Source organism: Ctenopharyngodon idella, chromosome 11, assembly GCF_019924925.1.
Source record: "Ctenopharyngodon idella isolate HZGC_01 chromosome 11, HZGC01, whole genome shotgun sequence".
NCBI lineage: Eukaryota > Metazoa > Chordata > Actinopteri > Cypriniformes > Xenocyprididae > Ctenopharyngodon > Ctenopharyngodon idella.
In genome coordinates, this window is record NC_067230.1 from 3,613,186 (window position 1) to 3,640,261 (window position 27,076).

The following is a 27,076-nucleotide window of genomic DNA, read 5'->3' on the forward strand; positions in this document are numbered from 1 at the left end:
TTATGGCTCATACAGTATTATATAGTGAGAATATGGAGGAAAAAACACTTTTATTCAGTTTTATTCAGAGGCTCAAACTGAGCAAATATATGCAATTTGGTGCAGATGCTTGCCAAAAGCCAAGACGAAATTCTAATTGCCTGTAATGTAATCTGATGAGATCTTTATAACAGTATAGCAGACTATTTACATAAAATGCATAAAAATATAAGTTGTTACTCTATATCTTCCAATAATATGTCTTAGTAAGATGATATTTAATTAATTGCTTAGGTTTATGATTCATGACAAATAGACGTTGCTCAAAAGCATGGATCATATCATATTTGATCATTTTTCTAAAAAAATTAATCTTGAATTCATTCTTGAAATATTACTAAAGCTAAAGTTATTCTTACGCTTACTTTATAAAAATCAGTAAAGATTTCACAGCTAAAAGACACGTGAACCACAAGCTGAACTCAGCTCCACGTCGTGCCTAACAACGCCCCTTAGCTGTTATAAATTCACTGTAAACCACGGCTTCTTGGGGCTTATTGCTTTTATAAAACGGTTACCACACAGTACAAATATTAATGCCAAAAAATATGTATCAATGCAACTTTCATGAAGTAAAATCATTAAAAGGCTTCCTTCTGCTGGAAAAAATAGTCCCTGACTGTGAACAGCAACAGAAGTTATATTTATTACGCCATTAGATGGCGGCAAAGATTGACTTTATAAGAAAGTCACTCAGTCGCAAAGACTTTTATATTGAAACTTGTTGTGAACACGGAACAAGATGCAAATGACAAATGCTTTGCCTAGCTGTCAGTGTCAGCAGGGCACGGGAAAACCCATTAAATGTTAAAAGGACAAGATCGCAGCGGACATTGAAACAGATTTTTTATTATGAACATAGGACTGACCTGAAGGAAAATGCTAAATTTGAATGCAGGTAATACACTCGGTCACTCAATATCTCTTTCACAATACTCTTCTACAAAATGCTTCAATGAACAAAATCAATAGAGAACAAATATATGTTTATGTTGCTAAGAGTGGTTGCTAAGACAGATGAGGCAATATGCACATTCAGTGGCGCCGCAATACTTATGTAATGCGGTCAGCTGTATGTTTTCTGGCATTTTACAACAACTTCGAACGCAGCTCAACCAATCAGAATCCAGGGCCGGAACTATCCGTTTTATAATTCTCAATCTGTTTTACTCTCCAGTGTTTCCAGTCAGTTGCAGACAATTGCTCAATGTTTTCACTCAAAAACTATTTTACAATAGTGTGAACTTTATAAGGATGAGATTATAAGACAGAAAACCAATATTTAGAGGGATAGTTCACCCAAAAATGTCCTTCCAAAACCTTTTGACTTTCTTCCATGAAACACCAAGGAAGGTTTAGCAGAACATTCACGCAGTTCTGTTTCATCAAATTTCACGGCTCAAGTAGCGTCTGACCAGGTTTGACATCCATGACAACAAAATGTATTGTTTCTTGCATGTCTCATAAATAAACGTAATGCCTGTGATGTTCCTCACTTTGGATAAAAATCATCTACTGAATGAATAAATATAACTGTAAAAGACATTGCGCTGCATACGTTAATGAGATTTGATAGCTACGGCAGAGGGAAAGATTATCAGTGAATAACAACTAAATTCTGTCATCATTTCCACATCCTTATGTCATTCCAAACCCTTAAGAAACTCAAATGAAGATATTTTTAATGAAACCTCCATTCCAATCCAGTCCATTCAACCAAAACTTTCCAGCCTCAAAAAGTATATAAAAGCATCAAAAGTAGTCCATATGAATGAAGCGGAACATCAAATATGGTCAACGGCAGCTTATGTGATATACTTATACTTATGTGACGTGCAATACCATATCTCATTGGTTCTGGTGTGTTAATCAAGCCCGTTTGAGCTTTCGTTTACCATATTTGATATGCTCTATGTACAGTATGTGCACTGATCAACGTTTATATGTGAATTTATTATGTTTATTGTATGTGTATTACTTTTACGATGTCTTTATGAACTTTTTTGGCACTTGAAAGGTTTGTTGGAATGGAAGGACAGAAATCTGTACTAACCCTTTCATTTTGTTGACATTTGTTGAAATCTGTTTAAAGTCATATGGGTTTGGAAGAAAAAGCATTTGGCTATTCCTTTAAGGCTGAATGCAATAGTAATAATGATGAAACATACAGCGTGGGATGGCTATGTTTTAAAAAAACCTACTATTTATGGCATAATTCAGAGCAGAAGTGAGGAACATTTGACCTCACAGACCTTAAAGACAGTTTAATTTAATCATCACAAAAATCTCAAAAACATAGTGTAAGCATCTTCATTCATTTGCATGAACTTCCTCAATTATAACTGAGAAAAGTGGTTTGCAGTGTAAAATGATGTCAGCGTGACTTACGGTGTAAGCTGAGGGAGATGTTGATGGTTCTCTCATCTGTGAAGGCCTTGAGTCCTGTTATCTTAGCACACTTCAGATGTGTGCCCGCAGGGGAGTCGCCCACATTGATCCAGCACACCGTTTCCTGCGCGTACAGGAAGTCCATGGCTGTGGTCTGTTTTGTGCTTATGTAGAGTGATGGGCTGCTGGAGCCGCTTAGAGACGTGATCTGGATGTTCTGAGAGTTCGCAATCACTAACACAGGGAGACGATCCACAGGCACTACGGCAACAGGAAGACATATGTTTCATCTCAAATATAATAACAGTTCAGCCAATAATAATGAATTAAACTGCTGGCTGATTTGGATGCATGTATGTGAGTGGAACGGAAATGGAGAAGCCTTATTTTATCTTATCTTGGACTGTTATGTTTGTCTTACCGTTCTTGGCCTTGCAGGAGCGGTTGTCTGGTTGGACTAGATAACCTTCCACACAGGAGCAGGTGTACGAGCCGTCTGTGTTTGTGCACGTCTGACTGCAGGTGCCGTACACCGTACACTCATCAAAATCTGAACCCACACAGACACAATAAAACAACATCAGTGTTTTTGTCTGGTTTTACAGTGAAATATCTAAGCATCCTTAAAAACCGTCTTTCAGAGAAACTAAATTATTTAAGATAATAGCTGTCATGGATAATTATGAAAACTTGTTTCTGCCACGGAATAGAAAAAAAAAGTTAAAAGATAATTGCGACTTTTTGGCCCGGTTTCACAGACAGGGCTTGGATTAAGCCAAGATTAGTCCTTAGTTCAATTAGGGTATTTAAGTAGCTTTTATAAACGTACCCTAGAAAAAAACATTACTGGTGTGCATCTTGAGACAAAACAATGGCACTGACATATTTTAAGATATATCAGTGCAAGTTACTTTCAGTTAAAACAGCTCGAACATGCATTTTAGTCTAGGACTAGCTTAAGCCTTGTCTGTGAAACCTGGGGACCATCTCGCAATTCTGACTTATTTTCTCACAATTATGAGTTTATATCTCGCAATTCTGACTTATTTTCTCACAATTATGAGTTTATATCTCGCAATTCTGACTTATTTTCTCACAATTTTGAGTTTATATTTCGCAATTCTGACTTATTTTCTCACAATTATGAGTTTATATCTCGCAATTCTAACTTACTTTCACACTATTATGAGTTTATATCTCGCAATTCTAACTTACTTTCTCACTATTATGAGTTTATATCTCGCAATTCTGACTTATTTTCTCACTATTATGAGTTTATATCTCGCAATTCTGACTTACTTTCTCACTATTATGAGTTTATATCTCGCAATTCTGACTTATTTTCTCACTATTATGAGTTTATATCTCGCAATTCTGACTTACTTTCTCACTATTATGAGTTTATATCTCGCAATTCTGACTTACTTTCTCACTATTATGAGTTTATATCTCGCAATTCTGACTTATTTTCTCACAATTATGAGTTTATATCTCGCAATTCTGACTTATTTTCTCACAATTATGAGTTTATATCTCGCAATTCTGACTTATTTTCTCACTATTATGAGTTTATATCTCGCAATTCTGACTTATTTTATCACAATTATGAGTTTATATCTCGCAATTCTGACTTATTTTCTCACAATTATGAGTTTATATCTCGCAATTCTGCTTATTTTCTCACAATTATGAGTTTATATCTCGCAATTCTGACTTATTTTCTCACTATTATGAGTTTATATCTCGCAATTCTGACTTATTTTATCACAATTATGAGTTTATATCTCGCAATTCTGCTTATTTTCTCACAATTATGAGTTTATATCTCGCAATTCTGACTTATTTTCTCACTATTATGAGTTTATATCTCGCAATTCTGACTTATTTTATCACAATTATGAGTTTATATCTCGCAATTCTGACTTATTTTCTCACTATTATGAGTTTATATCTCGCAATTCTGCTTATTTTTTTCACAATTATGAGTTTATATCTCGCAATTCTGCTTATTTTCTCACAATTATGAGTTTATATCTCGCAATTCTGACTTACTTTCTCACTATTATGAGTTTATATCTCGCAATTCTGACTTATTTTATCACAATTATGAGTTTATATCTCGCAATTCTGACTTATTTGATCACAATTGTGAGTTTATATCTCGCAATTCTGACTTATTTTATCACTATTATGAGTTTATATCTCGCAATTCTGACTTATTTTATCACAATTATGAGTTTATATCTCGCAATTCTGACTTACTTTCTCACTATTATGAGTTTATATCTCGCAATTCTGACTTACTTTCACACTATTATGAGTTTATATCTCGCAATTCTGCTTATTTTTTTCACAATTATGAGTTTATATCTCGCAATTCTGCTTATTTTCTCACAATTATGAGTTTATATCTCGCAATTCTGACTTACTTTCTCACTATTATGAGTTTATATCTCGCAATTCTGACTTATTTTATCACAATTATGAGTTTATATCTCGCAATTCTGACTTATTTGATCACAATTGTGAGTTTATATCTCGCAATTCTGACTTACTTTCTCACTATTATGAGTTTATATCTCGCAATTCTGACTTATTTTATCACAATTATGAGTTTATATCTCGCAATTCTGACTTACTTTCTCACTATTATGAGTTTATATCTCGCAATTCTGACTTACTTTCACACTATTATGAGTTTATATCTCGCAATTCTGACTTATTTTATCACAATTATGAGTTTATATCTCGCAATTCTGACTTATTTTCTCACAATTATGAGTTTATATCTCGCAATTCTGCTTATTTTCTCACAATTATGAGTTTATATCTCGCAATTCTGACTTATTTTCTCACAATTATGAGTTTATATCTCGCAATTCTGCTTATTTTCTCACAATTATGAGTTTATATCTCGCAATTCTGACTTATTTTCTCACTATTATGAGTTTATATCTCGCAATTCTGACTTATTTTATCACAATTATGAGTTTATATCTCGCAATTCTGCTTATTTTCTCACAATTATGAGTTTATATCTCGCAATTCTGACTTATTTTCTCACTATTATGAGTTTATATCTCGCAATTCTGCTTATTTTTTTCACAATTATGAGTTTATATCTCGCAATTCTGCTTATTTTCTCACAATTATGAGTTTATATCTCGCAATTCTGCTTATTTTCTCACAATTATGAGTTTATATCTCGCAATTCTGACTTACTTTCTCACTATTATGAGTTTATATCTCGCAATTCTGACTTATTTTATCACAATTATGAGTTTATATCTCGCAATTCTGACTTATTTTATCACAATTATGAGTTTATATCTCGCAATTCTGACTTATTTTATCACAATTATGAGTTTATATCTCGCAATTCTGACTTACTTTCTCACTATTATGAGTTTATATCTCGCAATTCTGACTTATTTTATCACAATTATGAGTTTATATCTCGCAATTCTGACTTACTTTCTCACTATTATGAGTTTATATCTCGCAATTCTGACTTACTTTCTCACTATTATGAGTTTATATCTCGCAATTCTGACTTATTTTATCACAATTATGAGTTTATATCTCGCAATTCTGACTTATTTTCTCACAATTATGAGTTTATATCTCGCAATTCTGCTTATTTTCTCACAATTATGAGTTTATATCTCGCAATTCTGACTTATTTTCTCACTATTATGAGTTTATATCTCGCAATTCTGACTTACTTTCTCACTATTATGAGTTTATATCTCGCAATTCTGACTTATTTTCTCACAATTATGAGTTTATATCTCGCAATTCTGACTTATTTTCTCACAATTATGAGTTTATATCTCGCAATTCTGACTTACTTTCTCACTATTACGAGTTTATATCTCGCATTTCTGACTTTTTTCTCACAATTACGACTTTTTATCTCACAATTTTGACCTTTTTCTCACAAATGCAAGTTTCTCAGAAAAAAGTCAGAATTGTGGGATATAAACTCACAATTACAAGATCAAGATATAAAGTCGTAGTTCTGAGAAAAAAGTCAGCTCACAATTCTGGTATTTTTTTTCTCAATTGTGAATTTACACCTCACAATTCTGACTTTTTTCTCTCAGAATTGCGACTTTATATCTTGATCTTGTAATTGTGAGTTTATATCCCACAATTCTGGCTTTATTTTTTCAGAATTGTGAGATATAAACTTGCAATTGCAAGAAAAAAATGTCAGAATTGTTAGATAAAAAGTCACAATTACCTTTTTACTTATTTATTTATTTTTTATTCTGTGGAGGAAACAAGCCTTTACACATAGTAGATTTACAATGTAGTACAAGTAAGTATTACAATTAAAAACTTCCCAATGGGCTGAAATTGCGTTCTAGATACAGTATATTCTCTGAACACAAGTCTTATTATTTTACACAATTTTGTCATTCCAGTAAATTTAACTTGTTTAAAAGATGTATGGACATTTTTACTGAAAAAAAAAAGACAAAAAAATACTGACAAACAAAACAGGCAATAAATGCTGTAGAAGTATTGTTCATTATTAGTTCAACTAATGTAGTTCAATAATGTTAACAAATGAAACCTTTTTTGGAGTGTAAGCAAATGAGGAAAATGTCCTAAGACAGTGTGGCATGATGTAATTTGCTCAAATTAGTTCATATTAAATAATACAATAATTGTACATTTATGTAATTATGTTAAATATCCATGTAATGGATTATTGTACAATCAGATTGCCAGTATCTTAAAAAAGGCCTGTTATGAAAAATAATTTGTGACAATGAACAGCTGACTGTACATTTTTCCTTACATGATACCTGATTCTTACATGATTCTAACAGTTTCAGTCTTCATACTGGTTATTCCAATACAATTAAAATAATTATCAACTCTCTGTATCTGCAATAATGTCTATTTCATTGCATCCATATGTTGGTGTGAGTGTGTGCACTGCAACCGACCTTTACAGTTCTTTCCGTCCTGGCTGATCTCATAGCCGCTCTTGCAATAGCACATGGGGCCGGAGCGTGTGACAGCACAGTTGTCCTGGCAACCAGTGAGAGTACAGTTGAGCGCCAGTTCTACAAAGATCAGAACAGAGGACAGCTAGAGGTCAAACAACACAACACAATCTATGACCAAACATACTGACCGCTCACACTGCTGGCTAAAAGAGATTTCATGAAGGCTGCAAAGTTCAAAACAGCAAAAAACGATTAAAAGTAGTCTAAAAGCAAATAAAGCATATGACATATGAAATCTCACAAGCTCTATTTTTACTCAGTGTAGAAACAGAACTTCATCACATACTAGAATTATAATGTAGTGCAAGTAAGGCTTTAGGCACTAGAATGCAGATAACATCTAATATACAGTAATTTACCAGGGCATTTTCATAGTGCTCAAATATATAGCTGAGTCATTGAAGAATAAGGTTTTTAAAAGTGTAAAAAAAAAACCACACAATGGAGATAAAATTAATTTTGAAGTTTTATTAAGTGTTAACAATTTGTGTTAACAGATTATGTGGTTTTTATAATCAATTAACACTGCTTTTGTCATTTTTTACAAGATAAAAAAAAGTCATTCGGTTTAACCAATGACTAACCAATGACACTTTTGGTTATACCGAATGACGATATTTTCAAACAATACTAACAGGCTGATATCTAGCTAGCTGGCAAAAGGACAATCAAACATTTTATATTCAGTACAAGTTTTTTACAGTACAACTATTACAACATGTTCCATGTTTTATATCGGTTGCACCGAATGACCTGATGTTTCGGGACATGCGTATGAGGAAGTGAAAACATGAATTTTTCAAATAGTTAAGAGAGAGTTAGTTACTTTGCTTCACAACCATGTGGTCCTTTGCAGGTGTCTGAATGATGTCACATCCTGTCACATGATATTGACCGCATGACTTGATCCAAAATGGTCCCTTTATATTGGTTACTCCAAATGACATCAATGAAATTCATTTTTCCAGACATTCTTTCTCATAACGAAGCAATGGCTTCTACACATAATTCTAATACCATTTTGCACTATGTTGATATATGATGTTATAAAATCATGCCAGAATAAAAATTATATACATTTATTATATTTTAAGATATTTTAATCACAAATGAAATGGCTGTATTGGCCTATGGACGGTTAAACCGAATGACCTTTTGACACTTCAGAATCTTTAAAATACCTTTATATGTAGCAAAATATAATTAAAACCTTTTGGATTCAATAAAAGAGATCTTACATACTTTGGATGTAATATCTTTGATTTTTAATATTATTAAGGCCTTTGGACAAAAAAATGACCTGTCCTGTCATTGACCCACATATAAAAAACTTACTATATATATATATATATATATATATATATATGAAATTAACAATCTAAAAAGCATTTATTTGACCCTGGTCAAGGGAACTTGGATCTCTTTTTAGACCACTTTAGCCTGGATATCATTGATCTTCACAATGCATGTTCAGAGCGAGACACACCATACATTTAAAGCAAAATAAACTGAGTTGCTCAATCCTTAATCAAATGTCAATCGGAGATGACTTACAATCAAACAGGCTGTTTTATCTACTGTATCTTTAAGACTTCTACATAAATCAGCTGTGTTATGTTTGGCTAACCTTTGTGTATCACCAAACTTCACAATGAAAAAAAGAAAAAAATCTGTAGAAAAGTGAAAAAGGTACTGGTTATTATCTGCCAGGACTTACGTTTACAGACATCTCCTTTAACCCAAAAACAACACAATTCAGAAATACAGGTAAAACACCTGTGAAAAATCAATATAGAACATTCCTTCAAATTAATACAGTACATTGTGATGGTAAGTTTGAGTTACTGAACAAATATTCTGCGTGGACTGGAGAAAGATTTTTTTGGTTATGAATTTTGAGAATGAATATGTCTATGCAAAACTTTGAAGTTTCTTATTTTAACACAGTTAGAAAAATCCTATATTCTGTGAAATGGCATCTTTAACTGATTTAACAAACCACAGAGTGACTGAAATGAAATAACAGCACCTGGTACCTCAGCAGGCGGTGAACAGGAGTGATGTTAACACACACACTCACACAAGAACACACTCACAAACCTGTCCCGGAGCTCATGGGACGCCACAAATATGAGCACACTGTCAGAAACAAATGAGCCTCTAGATCAGGGATGGGCAATGTCGGTCCTGGAGGGCCGCTGTCCTGCAGAGTTTAGCTCTAATCCTGATATAAACTCACCTGCCTGTTGCTTTCTAGTAATCCTGAAGACATTGGCTGAATCCAGGCTGCCACTTTTGCATAGTTTGTGCTTGCTGTTTAATAATCATTTGAAACTTAGCAAACTGGCAGCTCCAGTAGTAAGATGAAAGGATTGATCCTAAATTATGTAATGGAAATTATGTATAAACCTTAGATAAACAATGTAACAATCAATTAAAAATGTTTTTATTACGCTGTATGCCACGGACGAACGGTTTGTAAAATGAATGAATGGATTGATGGATGATTCATCTTCTGGCGAGATGCGGAAATTCACTCAGCGTGCGACTATCACAGTGCATTATGGGTATTCCCTAGTCATTGAGCGTACATCAGCTGTACACTCGTTATTGTGGTGCACTGCGGAATCGAATGAGTGTACTCAATAATGTCCACTAAGATTTCAGACACCACTAAAATGACTGTTCCCTCAAATAGTGCCCTATTTAGGGGGATTGGGGGCAATTGATTAGCTTGTTCAGGTGTGTTTGATTAGGGTTGGAGCTAAACTCCGCAGGACAGTGGCTCTCAGGACTGAAGTTGTCCACCCCTGTTCTAGATGAACTGCTTCAACAGCTCGTAGCAATTATAGCTGTGTAACTATGCTAATATGCTAACAGCTCTTTGTGTAGACAGCCTTCCGAGCTAACAGGGAACATTATGAACAAATGTTCTTCCAGTAACGTTAATAGAGCATTAGTTCAAAGTTATCTGCTCTTTAATAATGTTCTAAAAAAGTCAGCACAAAAAAATTATTCATTCATGGAACGTTTTTACCTGAAACATTTAGCTAGATGTTCATTTAACGTTTTTTTTTTTTTTTTTTTTTTTTACGTTAATACTTGTTTCAGAACGTCCAGAGAAGATTCAAACGTAACGTTTCTATAATCTTTGCAGAATGATCAAATGGAATGTTCCCTTAACATTCACATAACCAAAATAATATAATATTTCACCATTAGCTTAGCAAAATGCTAATGAAAACTCTGTTGAAACCAACAGCAATCCGAGTCCAATCTGGAGCTCTGTTTGGCACACAGAGCTGCTATGAACAGCGTTCCAAATCAGTCACTTATTACAGTAGGTTCCATTTCAATTGGGATGCTGCTTTAGAAGACAACAGCCTGTATCAGTAGTAGACAGCGAGACAGTTTGCTAGGTTTTGGGACAGTGTCAGTATATGATCAGAGCAATAAGCATATGACAGTGAGTAGGCCTATGTGTTTTGATTTGGATGCAGGTATATGTGTGTGGATGTGCAGTAAGTTCTTTACTGCTAATCCTTAAGAGGATTGAGGACAAATTTGACAGGGATTTTGCCTTAACTTAACATTTCACCACACTATGGTAAAGTGTGTATACGTAACAAGTACTCTGATGGGTTACATCTGACAGAGCCTAACACTTTTCACAAAAATTACATCTCAAAATAAAGTTAAATCAGTCCAGCATTGTACATTTTACCTTTCTTGTTCGCATTGGGTAACAAATTTTGTGTACAATAAATTTCCATTTCATTATGTTAATTTGCTGTAATTAAACTGTTAAATCGTATATTTATATAGGTATTATATCAACTATTGGTCACCCTGTTCTCTAGATATTGTTATAAATACTAAAAATGAAAAATGTTCCTGTCATTCAAACAGCACTAGCAATGCCAAGATAATAATTTTGATTGCCAGTGATGTCAAAACTGTATATCTTGAATCCATTTTGCTTTGGATAGAAGTGTATGCCAAATGCATAAATGTAAAATGAAAAACTCATATTGGTCTTTTAACAAATCAAGTCACACTAACTGTTTTTCCTTTAAGTTTTTCCATTAAAATACCATGTAGGAATAATGATTATTACTGTATGCTGTATTTGGGTCATTGACGAATAAGGTTTTTAAAAGTGTCAAAAAATATAATGGAGATATAATTAATTTTGAAGTTTTATTAAGTGTTAACAATGAGATTATGTGGTTTTTATAGTCAATTAACACTGCTTTTGTCATTTATTACAAGATGGACAGAATTTGTCACCAAAAAAGTAATTCGGTTTAACCAAAATTTTGGTTTTACCGAATGACACTTTTGGTTATACCGAATGACAATATTTTCAAACAACGCTAACAGGCTGATATCTAGCTAGCAAGCAAAATGACAATTAAACATTTTATATTTAGTACAAGTTTTTAAAATATTAAAACATTTCCCATGTTTTATAGCGGTTGTACCAAATGACCTGATGTTTCGGGACATGCGTATGAGCAAGTGAAAAGATGAATTTTTCAAATAGTTAAGAGAGAGATACATTTTTCCGGATATTCTTTCTCATAACATAGCAATGACTTCTACACATAATTTAAATACCATTTTTCACTATGTTGATATATGATGTTATAAAATCATGCCAGAATAAAAAAATATATACATTTATTACATTTTAAGATATTTTAATCACAAATGAATTGGCTGTATTGGCCTTTGGACGGTTAAACCAAATGACCTTTTGACACTTCAAAATCTTTAAAATACATCTATATGTAGCAAAATTTAAATAAAACCTTTTGGATTCAATAAAAGAGATCAAGTTGTACTGCCTTACATACTTTGGATGTCATATGTTTGTTTTTTATTATTATTAGGGCCTTTAGACAAAAAAATGACCCATCACGTCATTGACCCATTTGTCTGTAACAGACTGGCTTCAAACATCAAGCTCTGAGATGGTAATGTCTGTTCTAGTTTTCTTGACTAATGCACCTTCTGCTGACCAGTGAATTGGGAAGCTACTGTGCAACCGCAGTTTACAAAGCTAAAAGCCACTCATGATGAACAAACAACATGAAACGACATTAACAATCCATTTTACTTTCGTAATGCGACTGGATCGTAAAAATACATACCAGAGCGTGTAATTGTATTGGACTTTAAAAACGGTAAAGCTACTGAGAAATGTACATCTTAGTACCATCAGTACATTTAGTTACTCCAAAAACTGAAAATGTTAAATCATTTATTAATCTAGATTTATTTATGTATGTGTTGTGTAGGACCGTAAAGCCCAACGCTCAAGACAGAATGATGTTTATTCACACAGAAGGTCAAACAACATTCTGCGATGGTGATATTTCAGGTCACGTGTGCATTCAATACACAGCATAAGACCACTAGTCCCTCTGCACTCTTCTCTCATCAATGCACACTCACGAAACGCCATGAATTCTTAAGTGTGAATCTTTATTTGATGATATTTCAGCCAGTGCTCTTGTATCTTCTCAGACACACCTGTGAGATGAGAGAGTAGGTGGTGTAGTCGCCACGGAAAATCAGCAGCTTTGATGTCAACATCAGCGAATAAACAAACATTAATAAAAACTGGACACATCGATCGGTGTAAAGCTACAGGTACTTGGAGTAGGACTGTGGTAAAATGTGTGTTACATTAAAAAATAAAATGTTTTTTTATGAATATTTAACATAAACTAGGGTGTTAAAGAAATATAAAATGGAAATGCTGTCATTGTTTACTCACATTCTTGCAGCTGTTCTTTTCCATAAATTGGAGAGTTTTTAATTGCCAACTTAAGTATATATATATATATATATATATATATATATAAAAAAAAAACATACAATAAATGTGGTCCATACAATGGTCCTATATTCCAATATTTCTGAAGTTACAAGAATTTTAGTCACAAGACACCTGACCTCAAACCTGGTGTGAAGCATGCCAATCTTGTAAATGGCAGTAATACTTAATTGGGTGATCTAACAATTGTAATTGACCTAGAATAAATATTTAACTCAGTTTCTATCTGCATCTCTCCAGGTTTCAGTAGGGTGTTCTGGTTCCTTGCCCTCTATCACCTCGCCTGTGTGTGCATGTCCAGACGGGTTTGTGTCACCTCACTGGAGATCACCCACTAGATTCATGCCTAAAAAGAGTCACTACAGCTGTGTGTGTCAGAGAGAGAGAGAGTGTGCATATGGGGTGAAGCTAAAATAGACATAAGGTAATCAAGGTTAACTGCATTTGAAAAGCCCATCAGAACCCATAAAGATTTTTCCTTTCCTTATATACACTATTTGACCTACATTGAGATCTGGGGCTGTATTCACAAAACATCTTAAGTCTAAAAGTAGCTCCTAACTTGCCGATTTAGGAGAAACTCTTAAAAATAACAGGTGTGTCGGTCCTAATTTTAGGACTCCTAAATTTTTGCTCTAAGAGTATTTCACAAAGCATTTTAGTGTAAAAACTAGCTCCTAAATCTGTGAAATGTTAGAAGTAGTCAAGAGGACTCCTAAGTCACTAAGACCAAATCACAAAGGATCCTAATGACCATTGCTGCCAATCCGCCTCAGCAATCCGCCCAAAGCCACTGTACACCATTGAGGCAATAGCGATAGAGCCTTGGGTGCTGAACCTTTTCTTCATAAATGCAATACATATTTTGATTCATAGATTTGAATCTATGATAAAACGCCAAAAATAAATCTTATCTAAATAAATAAATAATGTCCCATTACCTGTGGCAGTTGTTTTCATGAGTTCGCACTTACAAATGATCGAATAGAGTAAAAAAATATATTAACTTATTTGGCGTGCTGTCCAAGGGGATTGAAGGCTCCGAGCTTGGAATTTAGAACAAATCCAGAGTAGACATGTGCCGATATTCGGTAATGCGATATATCACGATAGTGAATACGCACGATATTGTTATCATGGGCACTTCAAAATACCGTAAATAATAATTTGTTACCAATTATTACAATTTTTATAATGCATTTAAGAAAACTTTCCCCATCAACCGTATAAAATGCACAACACCGCTGTATTCTGCGTCAAAAGGACACACGCTCAGATGTAAACAAGCCCAACGTGCGTGAGAAGCACATGGCGGAACAAGTGAAGGAGACGCGCTGAATGAAAGTGCACGTACACTCTCTGACAGCAGAGGGCACTGATGGAAGAGCAGAATGCAGCGGTTACCCCAGAATCCCCCGCAACAGCGCTAGTGAAGTTTTTAAAATGCTTCAAACAGCCATTCATTTTTTTTGTAATCTCAATGTTGTTCATCACAGCACCAAATTCTTAATACTTAAAGACTTAATAGGCTATTTATTTTCAAACTTTGAGACATTAGTTAACATGTTAATTCATTATTACCAAACTGACAATGAAAAATACTTAAGCATTAATCATTCTTAGTTACTGTTAATTTCTTAGTTACTGTTTAATAACATTACTAAAATCAAAAGAACTTATTCAATGGACCTGAGATGAAACTAACAATGATCAGTTGTATTTCTTAACTAACATTAACAAAAAATAATACTTTCTGTAACAAATGTGGCTATTGCTCAATCTTAGATAATGCATTAAATAATGAGACCTTATTGTTAAGAGCTGTTGTTCTTTATAGCCTAATTCTTTTGCACTTTAATCTGTTTGAAAATTTTACTTTATATATTTTTTGTGTATTGTATTATTGTAATTAAACATTCAGAGTTCTTTTTGTTACTACAAAAAGAGCTCTTAAACCTGTTGTACTGACAACACTTTTTTTGCAACTTATTTCAATATCGTGATAATACCGTATACCGTGATAAAATCTTCAGCAATTATCGCAACATGAAAACAAATGAATTGGCTGTATTGGCCTTTGGACGGTTAAACCAAATGACCTTTTGACACTTCAAAATCTTTAAAATACATCTATATGTAGCAAAATTTAATTAAAACCTTTTGGATTCAATAAAAGAGATCAAGTTGTACTGCCTTACATACTTTGGATGTCATATGTTTGTTTTTTATTATTATTAGGGCCTTTAGACATGATCCCCAGGACCTCAGCCGAGAGTGAGGAGCGGGATGGCGGAGGGATGCAGAAATCTGTCGAGGTAACTATAGGTGAGTCGGCTCTCGTCTGTGTATATATACCTCCTCTCGAGCTGGGGTGCATTTCCCATACAACGGCGTAACTCGCTGCTAAACTACCATAGTACGATGCATCGTTGAAGAAATCAACTAGCTAGTCACGACTGTTTCCCCAAACCGCATTGTCGCAAACCTGTTGTTCAACCACGTTGGTTAATGATGTCACACAGAAGGTGGAGTAATAACTTCTTTAAATGAATCCGTTTGAGATCGAATTAATGCTAGATGTTTTGCTATAAATTACAGACATGGCATCTGAGGACTAATTCTCATTTTTCTCAGTTAATTTGCTTTATTTCCAGTTTAATCATAGGCTCATTCTTACATACTAGAGCACGTACGCACATGTGCACTCTTCAAAAATGACGCTTAAAATCTATTGACAAACTAAAATATGTAAATGACATTTCTATATATTCGAAATAAAAGATATACATTGTATGTAATGTCAGCTTGCATATTTTGCTCAAGATAATGATTTATTAAGTCCATATGTCATAAAAACAAGAAACTATGCTTCTAACCACAGCTTGAGAGCCGTCATTCCAACCACACAAGTTTGCGATGCAGTTTGCGAATGTTCATTTGAACTATGTTTTCATTGTTAGTAACGACGGAACTTGCAATGCTTTTGGGAAACGCAAAATGTTTTTTTTTTTTTTTTTTTTACAACCATTTAATAAACAAGAAGTTAATACTGAGTAATGTACACTTAGGATACAATATTGCCAGTTAATTTGTGTATTTTTGATCTGCCAATGAAATAATTCCAAACAAATTCAAAGCAGGATTAACCATTGTGCATCGGTAGTAAATATATTAGTTCCTGAATATATTAGTGTTTTTGAACAAATCAGTTGAGTGAATCATACAATGATTGAGTGCAAAAAGACAGTCATTTGTTTTGCTCATCAAACGTTAACACTATTAAGAGACCAAGTGTGTCATTAGCTATGTTTCCAACCACCTATTTTTATGCGCATTTTGGGATATCACGTCAGTGGGTGTTTACTTGTGTTTATGGAAGTAACGCCCCTTGAAACGTAGTGTTCTTGACAGAGAGTGGAAAAGGAGGATGGAAAATCTCATTTTTACAAATATTTGAACTTTTTGGCACCAAAAAAACATTTGCTAACGTCATAAGCTAACCTTCAGAAACATAATATAAAAATCTGAAAATGCATGTCATGACCCCTTTAACTTGTTTGGAGGGGAAAATCACAACTGGAGGAATGTTGGGCCATTCTTCCTTCTATTGTGGAATTTTCTCAGATAACTCAATACTCATAGTTTGATCAAGGACAAAGAACAGAATTATTTAAACCAAATAACTGCGAGCCGTGCTTTACAGTTAGGACGCGGTTGCTATTACTGAACGCATGTGTGGTTTTTGCTAAATTGAATGTTCATTATTCAAACTAAAACTTTTTTTTCTTTTTTTTACTTTGGATTCATCTATTGAGAAATAATTTTTTCCAATAGTCTTCTGGCTCATCCATGTGGTATTTGGCAATCTTTATACAGAAGTGTTCTTCTTGGAAAGAAGTATCTTCCTCCTTGCTGCTGTGCACATCATTCTTGTTCAGTGTTTGTTTGATAGCCTCATGAATCTTAGCCGATGCAAGAGACGCCTGTAGATCCTTGTTACCCTGCGGTTCTTTGTGACCTCCTGGAATATTATGGTCACTCGTCGATAGAGGAAGAGATGGTGTTGAATCTCTTCCCTTTGTACAGTATCTAATGATGGACATCAAACTCTTCATAACTACTTTAGATGTGCGAGACTGACAGTGAATTAGAGAGGTTTAGATAAAAGAGTTTGAGTGATAATGATCAATATCGAGACTGATGAAAAGTATTTATTTAATCTGCAACAACATTGTAAACATTTATAAAGAAACTTTTGGCCAATAACTTTTAAAGTCACCATGAAATCAAAATTGAAAATTCTTATTTTTTATGGAATATTGTAGCGCATATATTTTTTAAAATCCATGTTTCGTAATCTTGAATCAGAATAACTTCCCCTCCCTCTTGCAGTGACATCTATTCTCTGATGACGAGGGCGGGGCAACCTGTCATTCACATTAGCCAATAGCAAACCACAACCATCCAATCAATTCCCCACAGACAAAATCAAGCCCCGCCCTACATTTGTTCTTGTTCCAGTTCTCCGCATGAAAGACCCACATCTGGCAGATCAACGTGCTTTTTCTTTTCTCTCCAATACAGTAGGAAGAGTTGTTGAATAGCATAATTAAATGAACTGAAATGTGGAGTGTGTATATGAGGATGTTAACTGTGAAAAGATGATTGACAGTCTAGTTTACTGTGACAGTTTGCACATAACTATGTAGAGTTTTCTGTTTAAGACGCAATTATATGTACCTTTTCTTCACAAAAAGAGTACATACTTTTAGGCCATAGTACAAGTAGGTGAATTAGGACACAGCGACATAATTTTTGTCTAGTCACTGAAAGACTGATATTACTAATATGATTAATATTTATAATGATAATATTGATGTGTGATAACCAGAAGTACATACAGTAGCAATATAATTGAGCAATGTAAGTGGTGCAGTTGTTACCTCTGCAGTGCGGCCCCTCGTCTCCTCCATCAGTGCAGTCAGGGATGCCGTTACACAGTTTGCTCATGTGAACACACAGGTCTGAACCCAGACACTGATGTTCATTGGGAGGACACCGCGACACACGGTTATGAGGACCTGAGAGAGAGCAGATAACAAACACATTAAGATGATGATGCAACAACTCACAGTACTTTCAAAATCTCCATGTAAAATGCTGAAATGCAAGACAACATTTTGCAAGGCCGTAACCATGTCTTTAACATTGGTGGGACCAAAGTTTTTTTTTTAAAGCTTTTTCTTTAAAGCAATTAAACAGTTAAGGATTAAAATGGATTTATGGGAATAAAGAAAAGGAAATAAGAACAGTAAAAGAAGTTTTAGGTCTAACTGTAGTTTAAATTTAAACTATTTGCATTTTTTTAAAATATGCACACATTCATTTATATGTCTAATATGTCAAAAATGCGAAACATTTCTTGTCTCATCACATTCAGTTATGAATGATAGCATATTTTCTATTCAAAATGGTGAAATTTGATAATAAAGTTGAGTTTGCATCACTGGATATTTATTGTCGGTCGTTTAACATTTCTATCGTAAAACAGTTGTAAAAAATAAATGTTTAGCTGCTTACACATTCTTACACACATATTCTTTTACCGTTTGCATTGGAATTCACACTCGTCTTCGGTGAACGTTAAGACCCGCCTTCTTTGATTTGATTGGCCATCTCAAGCATTTTGACATTGACATGAGCATTCTTAGACCGCTGAAGCAGACCAGCCTAAAACGTAACTTTTACCCTTTCTAATTAATCAATTTGTAATTATAGTAGCCTTTGAACAAGGCAAAATATTGTAGACCAAATATTTTGAAAGAATACTACAATTTACTGTGGTGACACATGGCATCTGTTATTTTTGAAACTGTGGTACATGAAAAAAAAAAAAAAAAAAAATTCACCTCATGTAACATGCATCATTCTGTGGTGATTTTGTTTCTTGCTTTCATACACAATTGGTTAAATATCCCGGTTTATGGTTTTATTATGACTGTGTCCATAAGTGTGCAGTCATGTGTTTGTCTCTGAGTCACTGGATGAGCTGTATTTGTGTGTCTGAGCTCTCATCCGCTCTGGAGTGGACAGAACACTGGGCGTGGAGTGAAAAAAGACAAAAAATCTCCAAATTATTGACCAGAAATGAGAGAATGTGTTTTTGCCGAAAGGTTACGCAACACAGCAGAGTTTGAAACAATAAATGTTCCCTGAACGTCTAGTTTTCTGATGAGATCATCAACACAGCGCCAGTACAAACACACAAAGTCACGGCCTTATGAAGTTATGACACAGGTTTCGAGGCGTGTGGAGCTGACGTGTATGTTTTTTCTGGTTGTTAAAATATGTTCTCATCTCCCATTTTCAGTCAATTATATTGGTAGGTTGACATCTTGAATTCTGCTCTGTTTGTTTGAGCACTTTTAAACTAAAAATAAGAGACTATAGTTTTGTACTAATCAGAGATATACTTAGTTATACAATGACAACTATACAGAAAAATATATTTGACCTATACTTAAAAATAAAACTTTTGATTGAGATACAAATGACTGTACTGCTTAAAATGAACCCAATGTTGGAAATGGACATTTATTAATACGTTTAATGAATAATAATTAAACAATAAACATTTATTAAATTGCTTATTAATAAATGTTCACCATTTGATTAATATTGCCTCTAGTAATTATGTGTCTGATTTTTAATTTCCAACCTATTTTGGGTTCATTTTAAGCCAGCCATATAGTCATTTTTAAAACTACCCAGCACGTTGGGCAAACATTTAACCCAACCACTGGGTTAAAACAGCCCAATCGCTGGGTTTGTCCATTTTAAACCCAACTTGGGTTGTTTTTAACCCAGCATTTTTTTAGTGTACTATCTTGTAAACTTACACGTTCAAGTTTATGTTAACAAGTCAGCTTTAGGTTGGAAAAGCTCATTTTATTAGGTAAACTTAATTAAATAAGCTTATATGTAAATAATTAAAGTAGTAAGTATACTAATATCAGTATCACACAAACACACTTACAATAAGGTCTCAGGTGTTAACATTAGTTAATGCATTAGCTAACAATGAGCAATATATATTTTTAAGCATTTATTCATCTTTAATAATGTTAGTAAAATATAATTGTTTATTGTTAGTTCAAAGTGCATTAACTCATGTTAACAGATCCAACTGCTGATTTTAATAATGTATTAAATTTTGAGATTAACAATAACTGTGCTAACAGTGTATGAGTGAAACGGCCTGAAGGAAGAAGCTGCTCTTGTGCTCCTGGATGTCTGGTGCTCAGTAGCGCCTGCCAGAGGGCTGGAGCTCAAACAGCTCGGGATCTGGGTATGTGCCATCTGTAATGATTATTTTCTGCCCATGTTCTGCCTCATTCTGTAGGTGTAAAAGTGGTGGTAAGGGGGAACCAATCCTGACCATCTGCTCTAGCCTTCTTTTGTCCAACTTGGACCTGAAGCGCCGACAGGTCTGACATTTAGTGCTCCTGGGATGATGGTGGAGCGTGTAAGGCAGAAGGGAATATGGAGGTGAGCTAGTCTACACAGTCTAGTCTTTTAAACAGCTCATGAGGTAGATTCAGTGTGATATTCTGAACTGTGCTGTTGACACCTGAATGGAAATGCATTGGAAATGGGACTTCCTGAAAAATACCCTTGAAACCCCCTATGGAAAAACCTTAATCCGAGATGTTGGCATGACAGAAAGAGAATTTACTCAACAGAAACCTGTGAAGAGTTTGCACCAATGAAGACATTTGTCCGGGTTCATAGAGGGTTCATATGATGGAAAACAGAAGTCTTCTTGCTCTTATGAAGTAATAAGCATAAATAGACAGAGTAGTGGCCAAAAGTGACGTCCGGAAAGGGGATATTTGTTTTTAATGACCCTACAAGTTTGATTAAACCAACAAAATATAAGGAAAATATTTTAAATATGAGGGAAAAACAAAACACTACACTTGGTTAAGGTGTTTATCTGACAAAATTATTTGGAAAACAGCTATAGGTTTTATTTTACTATGCAGGAAGAAATGCATTGAAAAACAAAAAGTTCACAGGAAAAAGCATATATTGACCACAATATAATCAGTTATTAATATTTTGTTGGTTCTTTCTTGTTTTTGCATGTGTTCATAATTTCTTTGTATGACAGCCTTGCCAATCAACTCCAAGTACAACTACACAATATGCTTACACAATCTTTAACACATTGTTAATAATACTTGAATAAAGCGTGAAAATGTCAGTGTTCCTAGGCCGGACATCACTGAAACATGTAAATTGCAAAAACAACCTATTCTGAAACTGTTGCGGTAATGACATATAGTTATTGATAATGAATTTCCCAGTGAATCTCTCTCACTCACACAAAGCAATTTCTAACAATGAAAAGCTTTAGATTAGAGCTAGAAGAATTTTGTATTTCATGACTTTTCCATGACTTTCTAAAGATTCTGTTCATTTTCATGATCTCTGGAAATCACAAATTAAAAATGTTCTGATATTTTCAGGATTGGAATGTCTATGGGAATCCTATCAGCAAACTGATGAATGGCGGTATAGTGTGCAACAATGGCAAAATTATTTGTATCTGTATTCGGATAAATCGGATGTGGGTGATACATAAAAAAAGACCATTTTAAGAGTAAATTCTGTTCCCTATATTTTCTAAATAACAAATATGCCTTGTATTAAAATAATTAAGAAAATAATACTAAATGGTAAACAAAAGTAAAAAGTCCTTTAGTATAGAAGATACAGTAGGAGTCATGTGTGTTTGGGATGGGTGGGACAAACCCTGCCAAATCATGATTTTGTCGGCATCACTTTTTAAAGTCCAATAAAAACATAGCTTGCAAAACCCCTGTACAGTACAACACACAGAAAGCATCTCCAATCCCTCATTATTCATAATTTAATTTATGCATGTAATAAAATACATTTGCGGATTTCACTTCACACACTCACTAATGCGTTATAATTTTAGGTGATTATTTTATACAAGATTATTATCTTATACTTAAGCAAAAACAATCAGAGAGCAAGTGGTAAGGTTTCACTTTGAATAATATTAGAAAATATTTTGAAGAAATTAAAAAGCTTAAAACCAAAAGCCTTTGGCATTGTTGCTGTGGCAGGGGTCCTGTGAGTGTGAGGGATTGTGGACACCTTGCACAGGCGTGTGCTGAGACCATAAGCCTATTGTAATAATATGATCACATGTGGCGTTCCAGAGGATCTGGAGGTGGAAACGCTCAAAGGGGAAACGCTCAGTCAAAAAAACCTCAGCCACATGGAAAACTCTGGAATAAGAGCCATCACATGGGGAGCGTGACCTGGGGCCCCTGCGACAAGACCACATGCCACTCAGACAAATGAGGCAAAGAGTGAGATTTTGAAATATAAAGACAGAATGTGGAAGACTAGTGCAGTTTTCACATGCTGACGTCTAGTTTATTCCTCATATTTATAGATAACAGATGCTTGAAGTTTTTTATGTGGATAATTCAATCCAGGTAAAACAATTTTGGGCAAGGGTAAACTATTTAGTGAAGTCGGATTTTAACTGAACGGCTGAATTGTGTTCTAATAACAGGAGTATTTGTCTTACATATCATATCAGGCTGACACATGTGTTTTATTATTTTGTATAAAAGAAAAAAAAAACAACTGCATGTATATTATAATTTTATATCATTCACTTTCTGTTTCATCAGGCCAAAGCAATGGTTTGGTATTTTTATGCTGTTTTTACATTTTTGATGTTGTTTTGATGCTTCATGAGTTTTTGATAATTGTTTTGCTGGTCACACTTTTTCATTCAGGTTTCATTTGTTAACATTAGTTAATGCACTGTGAACTAGAGTTGCAAAGGGGCGGAAAGTTTCCGGTAAATTTCCAGAAACTTACCTGGGGAATTTTGGAAACTTAACAGGAATTGCAGGAATTTACTGGATACACAATTATCAATGTTGGAAACAGCTGTGCTGCTTCATATTTTTTGGAACCTGTTATACCTTTTTCAGGATTCTTTGATGGATAAAAAGTTCAAAAGAACAAAACCTTTTCTAATAAATCTTTAATTAGAAAAGGTTTATCAATTCCACACATCCTTGCTGAATTACAGTAAAGTATTAATTTCTTTCAAAAAAAAAGAATGAAAAAAAAATACTAACCCCAAAATTTTGAACAATAGTGTATATTGTTACAAAAGATTCCTATTTTAAATAAATGCTGTTCTTTAACTTTTTATTCATCAAAGAATCCTGAAAAAAGTATCACAGGTTCTAAAAAAACATTAAGCAGCACAACTGTTTCCAACACTGATAATTGAGTATCAAATCAGCATATTAGAATGATTTCTGAAGGATCATGTGACACTGAAGACTGCTGAAAATTCAGCTTTGATCAGAGGAATAAATTATATTTTAATGTATATTAAAATAGAAACCCATTATTTTAAATTGTAATATTATTTCACAATATTACTGTTTTATTTATGTATTTTTGATCAAATGTGCATGTTATGGAGGAATGTACAGTGCATGCGGGGGGTGTGGCCTCAATAGCTCTGCAGTAGTAGTGTGCTGTGTGTGACTGAGGAATGTGCAGGGTAAAAATTCAACTGAAATTGCATTAAAGATTATACTGCAAGATGTTTTTTTTCAACTACATTTAAGTTCCCTGTTACAGGCTAACCTGCAATTTTGCAAATTCCCTGTTTATTCACATTAATGCCCATTAATTTCCATATATAATTCCCATGGAAAGTTTTCAGCCTTGAAAATTCCCGGAATTTTGTAACCCTACTGTAAACTAACATGCACAACTATATTTCTACTAACTAACACTGACAAAATGCTGTAAAATATATTGTTAATTCATGTTAGTTAATGCATTCATTTAAATGAATTAATTTCATATTATTTCAAACACAGTATCAATAAACAACAGGTTTATGGTTTGTGGCAACTTACCACAAAACTTAATGTGTGCGTGTTTATACAGAAATTGACATTCAAAAATAAACCTAGCCTAAGAAATATTCATTGGAGTAAACAGTGACAGCTAGCCCAGGTCTTCCCTAAGCTACAATGCTATTGAAATGTGCAGATTTGACTACATCACTGAATACATTTTTTCAAATAAAACCTTTTTTTTTTAAAAAAAACTCTTTCTTGCAGGTGACCATAATCAGTAAAAATGGTCAGGACATTTCTCAATCTGAAGACCATTGACACATACAATGCAAGCAATTATATCTGTATCACATTGCTGCAACTGCTGATAATTATATCAATAAAACAGAAAAAAAAAAAAAAAAACAGAAAAAGGAAATAATTCAAGGCTGAAAGCAACACTAAAGCTTCCATTTTTAAAACAAAATCCATTATAAACATAAAAAATAAATAAGGTTAAGTTCTTTTTTAAATTTTTAATCAGCAATGTCATTGCAATGGTTCCAAGTGATAAACTATTCTTTATATTATAGCAAATCAAAAGGCATCAGCTTTAAATAATGTACCTTTTAAAAATAGTTAAACAGACTGAAAAACAGTTAACTAAAAAAAAAGTCTATGTGAGCAAATGTGAAAGGGTTTATCACTGAAGTTTCTCTGTACGACTGGTCAAATTTATACTAGCTTCTATTCTGTACTCTGTGGTTCACCCAAACCCAGCTCCGGTCAGCCATATAATACATCTCTGACTGTCATCTGGCCAGTCAGGAAAACAAACCATACTGCAGCCAGACATACAATACACCGGCTGTGTTCAGAATACTAGCTACTACTTCCTGCATACTGCCCAATATCCAATGTATACAGTCTATTATCTCCAATATAATCGAGTCCAAATAATGGATCAGGAAACATGATAAAAATGACTATTTCACAGGGCCAAGAAAGAGTATTTCAAAGTAATACTGGGATACAGAATTATAGTATGCAATTGCTTGTTTTGTGCCAGTGCCAGTAATTAGCTTATCTTCAATCAACTTAATATGAACTATATTGCATTAAATGTAATAAGGTATAAATAAACATTTGTTCTGATTACACCAGCATTTTGAGATTGAGACTAAAAGCTGATTCGGCAGCCACAGTTTGCGTTTCGCTGTGATGTTTATGCGTTTCGAATGTAAGGCCCTGTTCACACCTGGTATTAAGATGCATTTTGGTCGATCGGATCACAAGTGGACGATGCTAAATACAGGTGTAAACGGGGTATAAAACGTTTTGAGGTTTTCTACTTTCAACCACTTCCAGAGGTAGTCGAAAACACTTCGACCGGATTGTTTTCATATTGTCTCATGTGGTTGAATGTGTTCGAACAGCCACTAAAGACTGCCTACTCTCCACCTACTGACCTAATGTAAAGCACTCTAGCCAGACGGGATTTAAACTTTGTCGGCTGAAGACCCAAGTTTGATTTGAAGATGAAAAATGTACAAACCCGATTCCAAAAAAGTTGGGACAATGTACAAATTGTGAATAAAAAAGGAATGCAATAATTTACAAATCTCATAAACTTATATTTTATTCACAATAGAATATAGATAACATATCAAATGTTGAAAGTGAGACATTTTGAAATGTCATGCCAAATATTGGCTCATTTTGGATGAGAGCTACACATTCCAAAAAAGTTGGGACAGGTAGCAATAAGAGGCCGGAAAAGTTAAATGTACATATAAGGAACAGCTGGAGGACCAATTTGCAACTTATTAGGTCAATTGGCAACATGATTGGGTATAAAAAGAGCCTCTTAGAGTGGCAGTGTCTCTCAGAAGTCAAGATGGGCAGAGGATCACCAATTCCCCCAATGCTGTGGCGAAAAATAGTGGAGCAATATCAGAAAGGAGTTTCTCAGAGAAAAATTGCAAAGAGTTTGAAGTTATCATCATCTACAGTGCAAAATATCATCCAAAGATTCAGAGAATCTGGAACAATCTCTGTGCGTAAGGATCAAGGCCGGAAAACCATACTGGATGTCCGTGATCTTCGGGCCCTTAGACGGCACTGCATCACATACAGGAATGCTACTGTAATGGAAATCACAACATGGGCTCAGGAATACTTCCAGAAAACATTGTCAGTGAGCACAATCCACCGTGCCATTCGCCGTTGCCGGCTAAAACTCTATAGGTCAAAAAAGAAGCCATATCTAAACATGATCCAGAAGTGCAGGCGTTTTCTCTGGGCCAAGGCTCATTTAAAATGGACTGTGGCAAAGTAGAAAACTGTTCTGTGGTCAGACGCCATGTCATCCAGACTAAAGAGGACAAGGACAACCCAAGTTGTTATCAGCGCTCAGTTCAGAAGCCTGCATCTCTGATGGTATGGGGTTGCATGAGTGCGTGTGGCATGGGCAGCTTATACATCTGGAAAGGCACCATCAATGCTGAAAGGTATATCCAAGTTCTAGAACAACATATGCTCCCATCCAGACGTCGTCTCTTTCAGGGAAGACCTTGCATTTTCCAACATGACAATGCCAGACCACATACTGCATCAATTACAACATCATGGCTGCGTAGAAGGATCCGGGTACTGAAATGGCCAGCCTGCAGTCCAGATTTTTCTCCCATAGAAAACATTTGGCGCATCATAAAGAGGAAGATGCGACAAAGAAGACCTAAGACAGTTGAGCAACTAGAAGCCTGTATTAGACAAGAATAGGACAACATTCCTATTCCTAAACTTGAGCAACTTGTCTCCTCAGTCCCCAGACGTTATAAAAAGAAGAGGGGATGCCACAC

The 27,076-nt window shown here is 34.4% G+C and overlaps 1 protein-coding gene and 1 long non-coding RNA gene across 6 annotated transcripts in view; one reads left to right on the plus strand and one right to left on the minus strand.

Moving 5' to 3' along the window:
* The window catches only part of lrp1aa (low density lipoprotein receptor-related protein 1Aa), a 177,184-nt gene that overhangs the window by 113,622 nt on the left and 36,486 nt on the right, over positions 1-27,076 (minus strand). For all 4 annotated transcript variants that reach the window (XM_051912126.1, XM_051912128.1, XM_051912127.1 and 1 more), the window contains 4 exons: positions 18,240-18,377; positions 7,389-7,508; positions 2,849-2,977; positions 2,428-2,688 (listed from right to left, as the gene is read on the minus strand). In XM_051912126.1, coding sequence (XP_051768086.1) covers positions 2,428-2,688; positions 2,849-2,977; positions 7,389-7,508; positions 18,240-18,306 — 577 coding nt within the window. In that variant the 5' untranslated portion in view covers positions 18,307-18,377. The remainder of the gene's footprint in view (positions 1-2,427; positions 2,689-2,848; positions 2,978-7,388; positions 7,509-18,239; positions 18,378-27,076) is intronic.
* The window catches only part of LOC127522312 (uncharacterized), a 38,235-nt gene that overhangs the window by 9,491 nt on the left and 1,668 nt on the right, over positions 1-27,076 (plus strand). Inside the window, exons 2-3 of one of the 2 annotated variants that reach the window (XR_007932563.1) lie at positions 15,535-15,621; positions 20,699-20,844. This is a non-coding gene — a long non-coding RNA (uncharacterized LOC127522312). Of the gene's footprint in view, positions 1-12,983; positions 15,622-20,698; positions 20,845-27,076 lie in introns of both variants that reach the window. The other variant, XR_007932564.1, reaches the window with a different exon arrangement.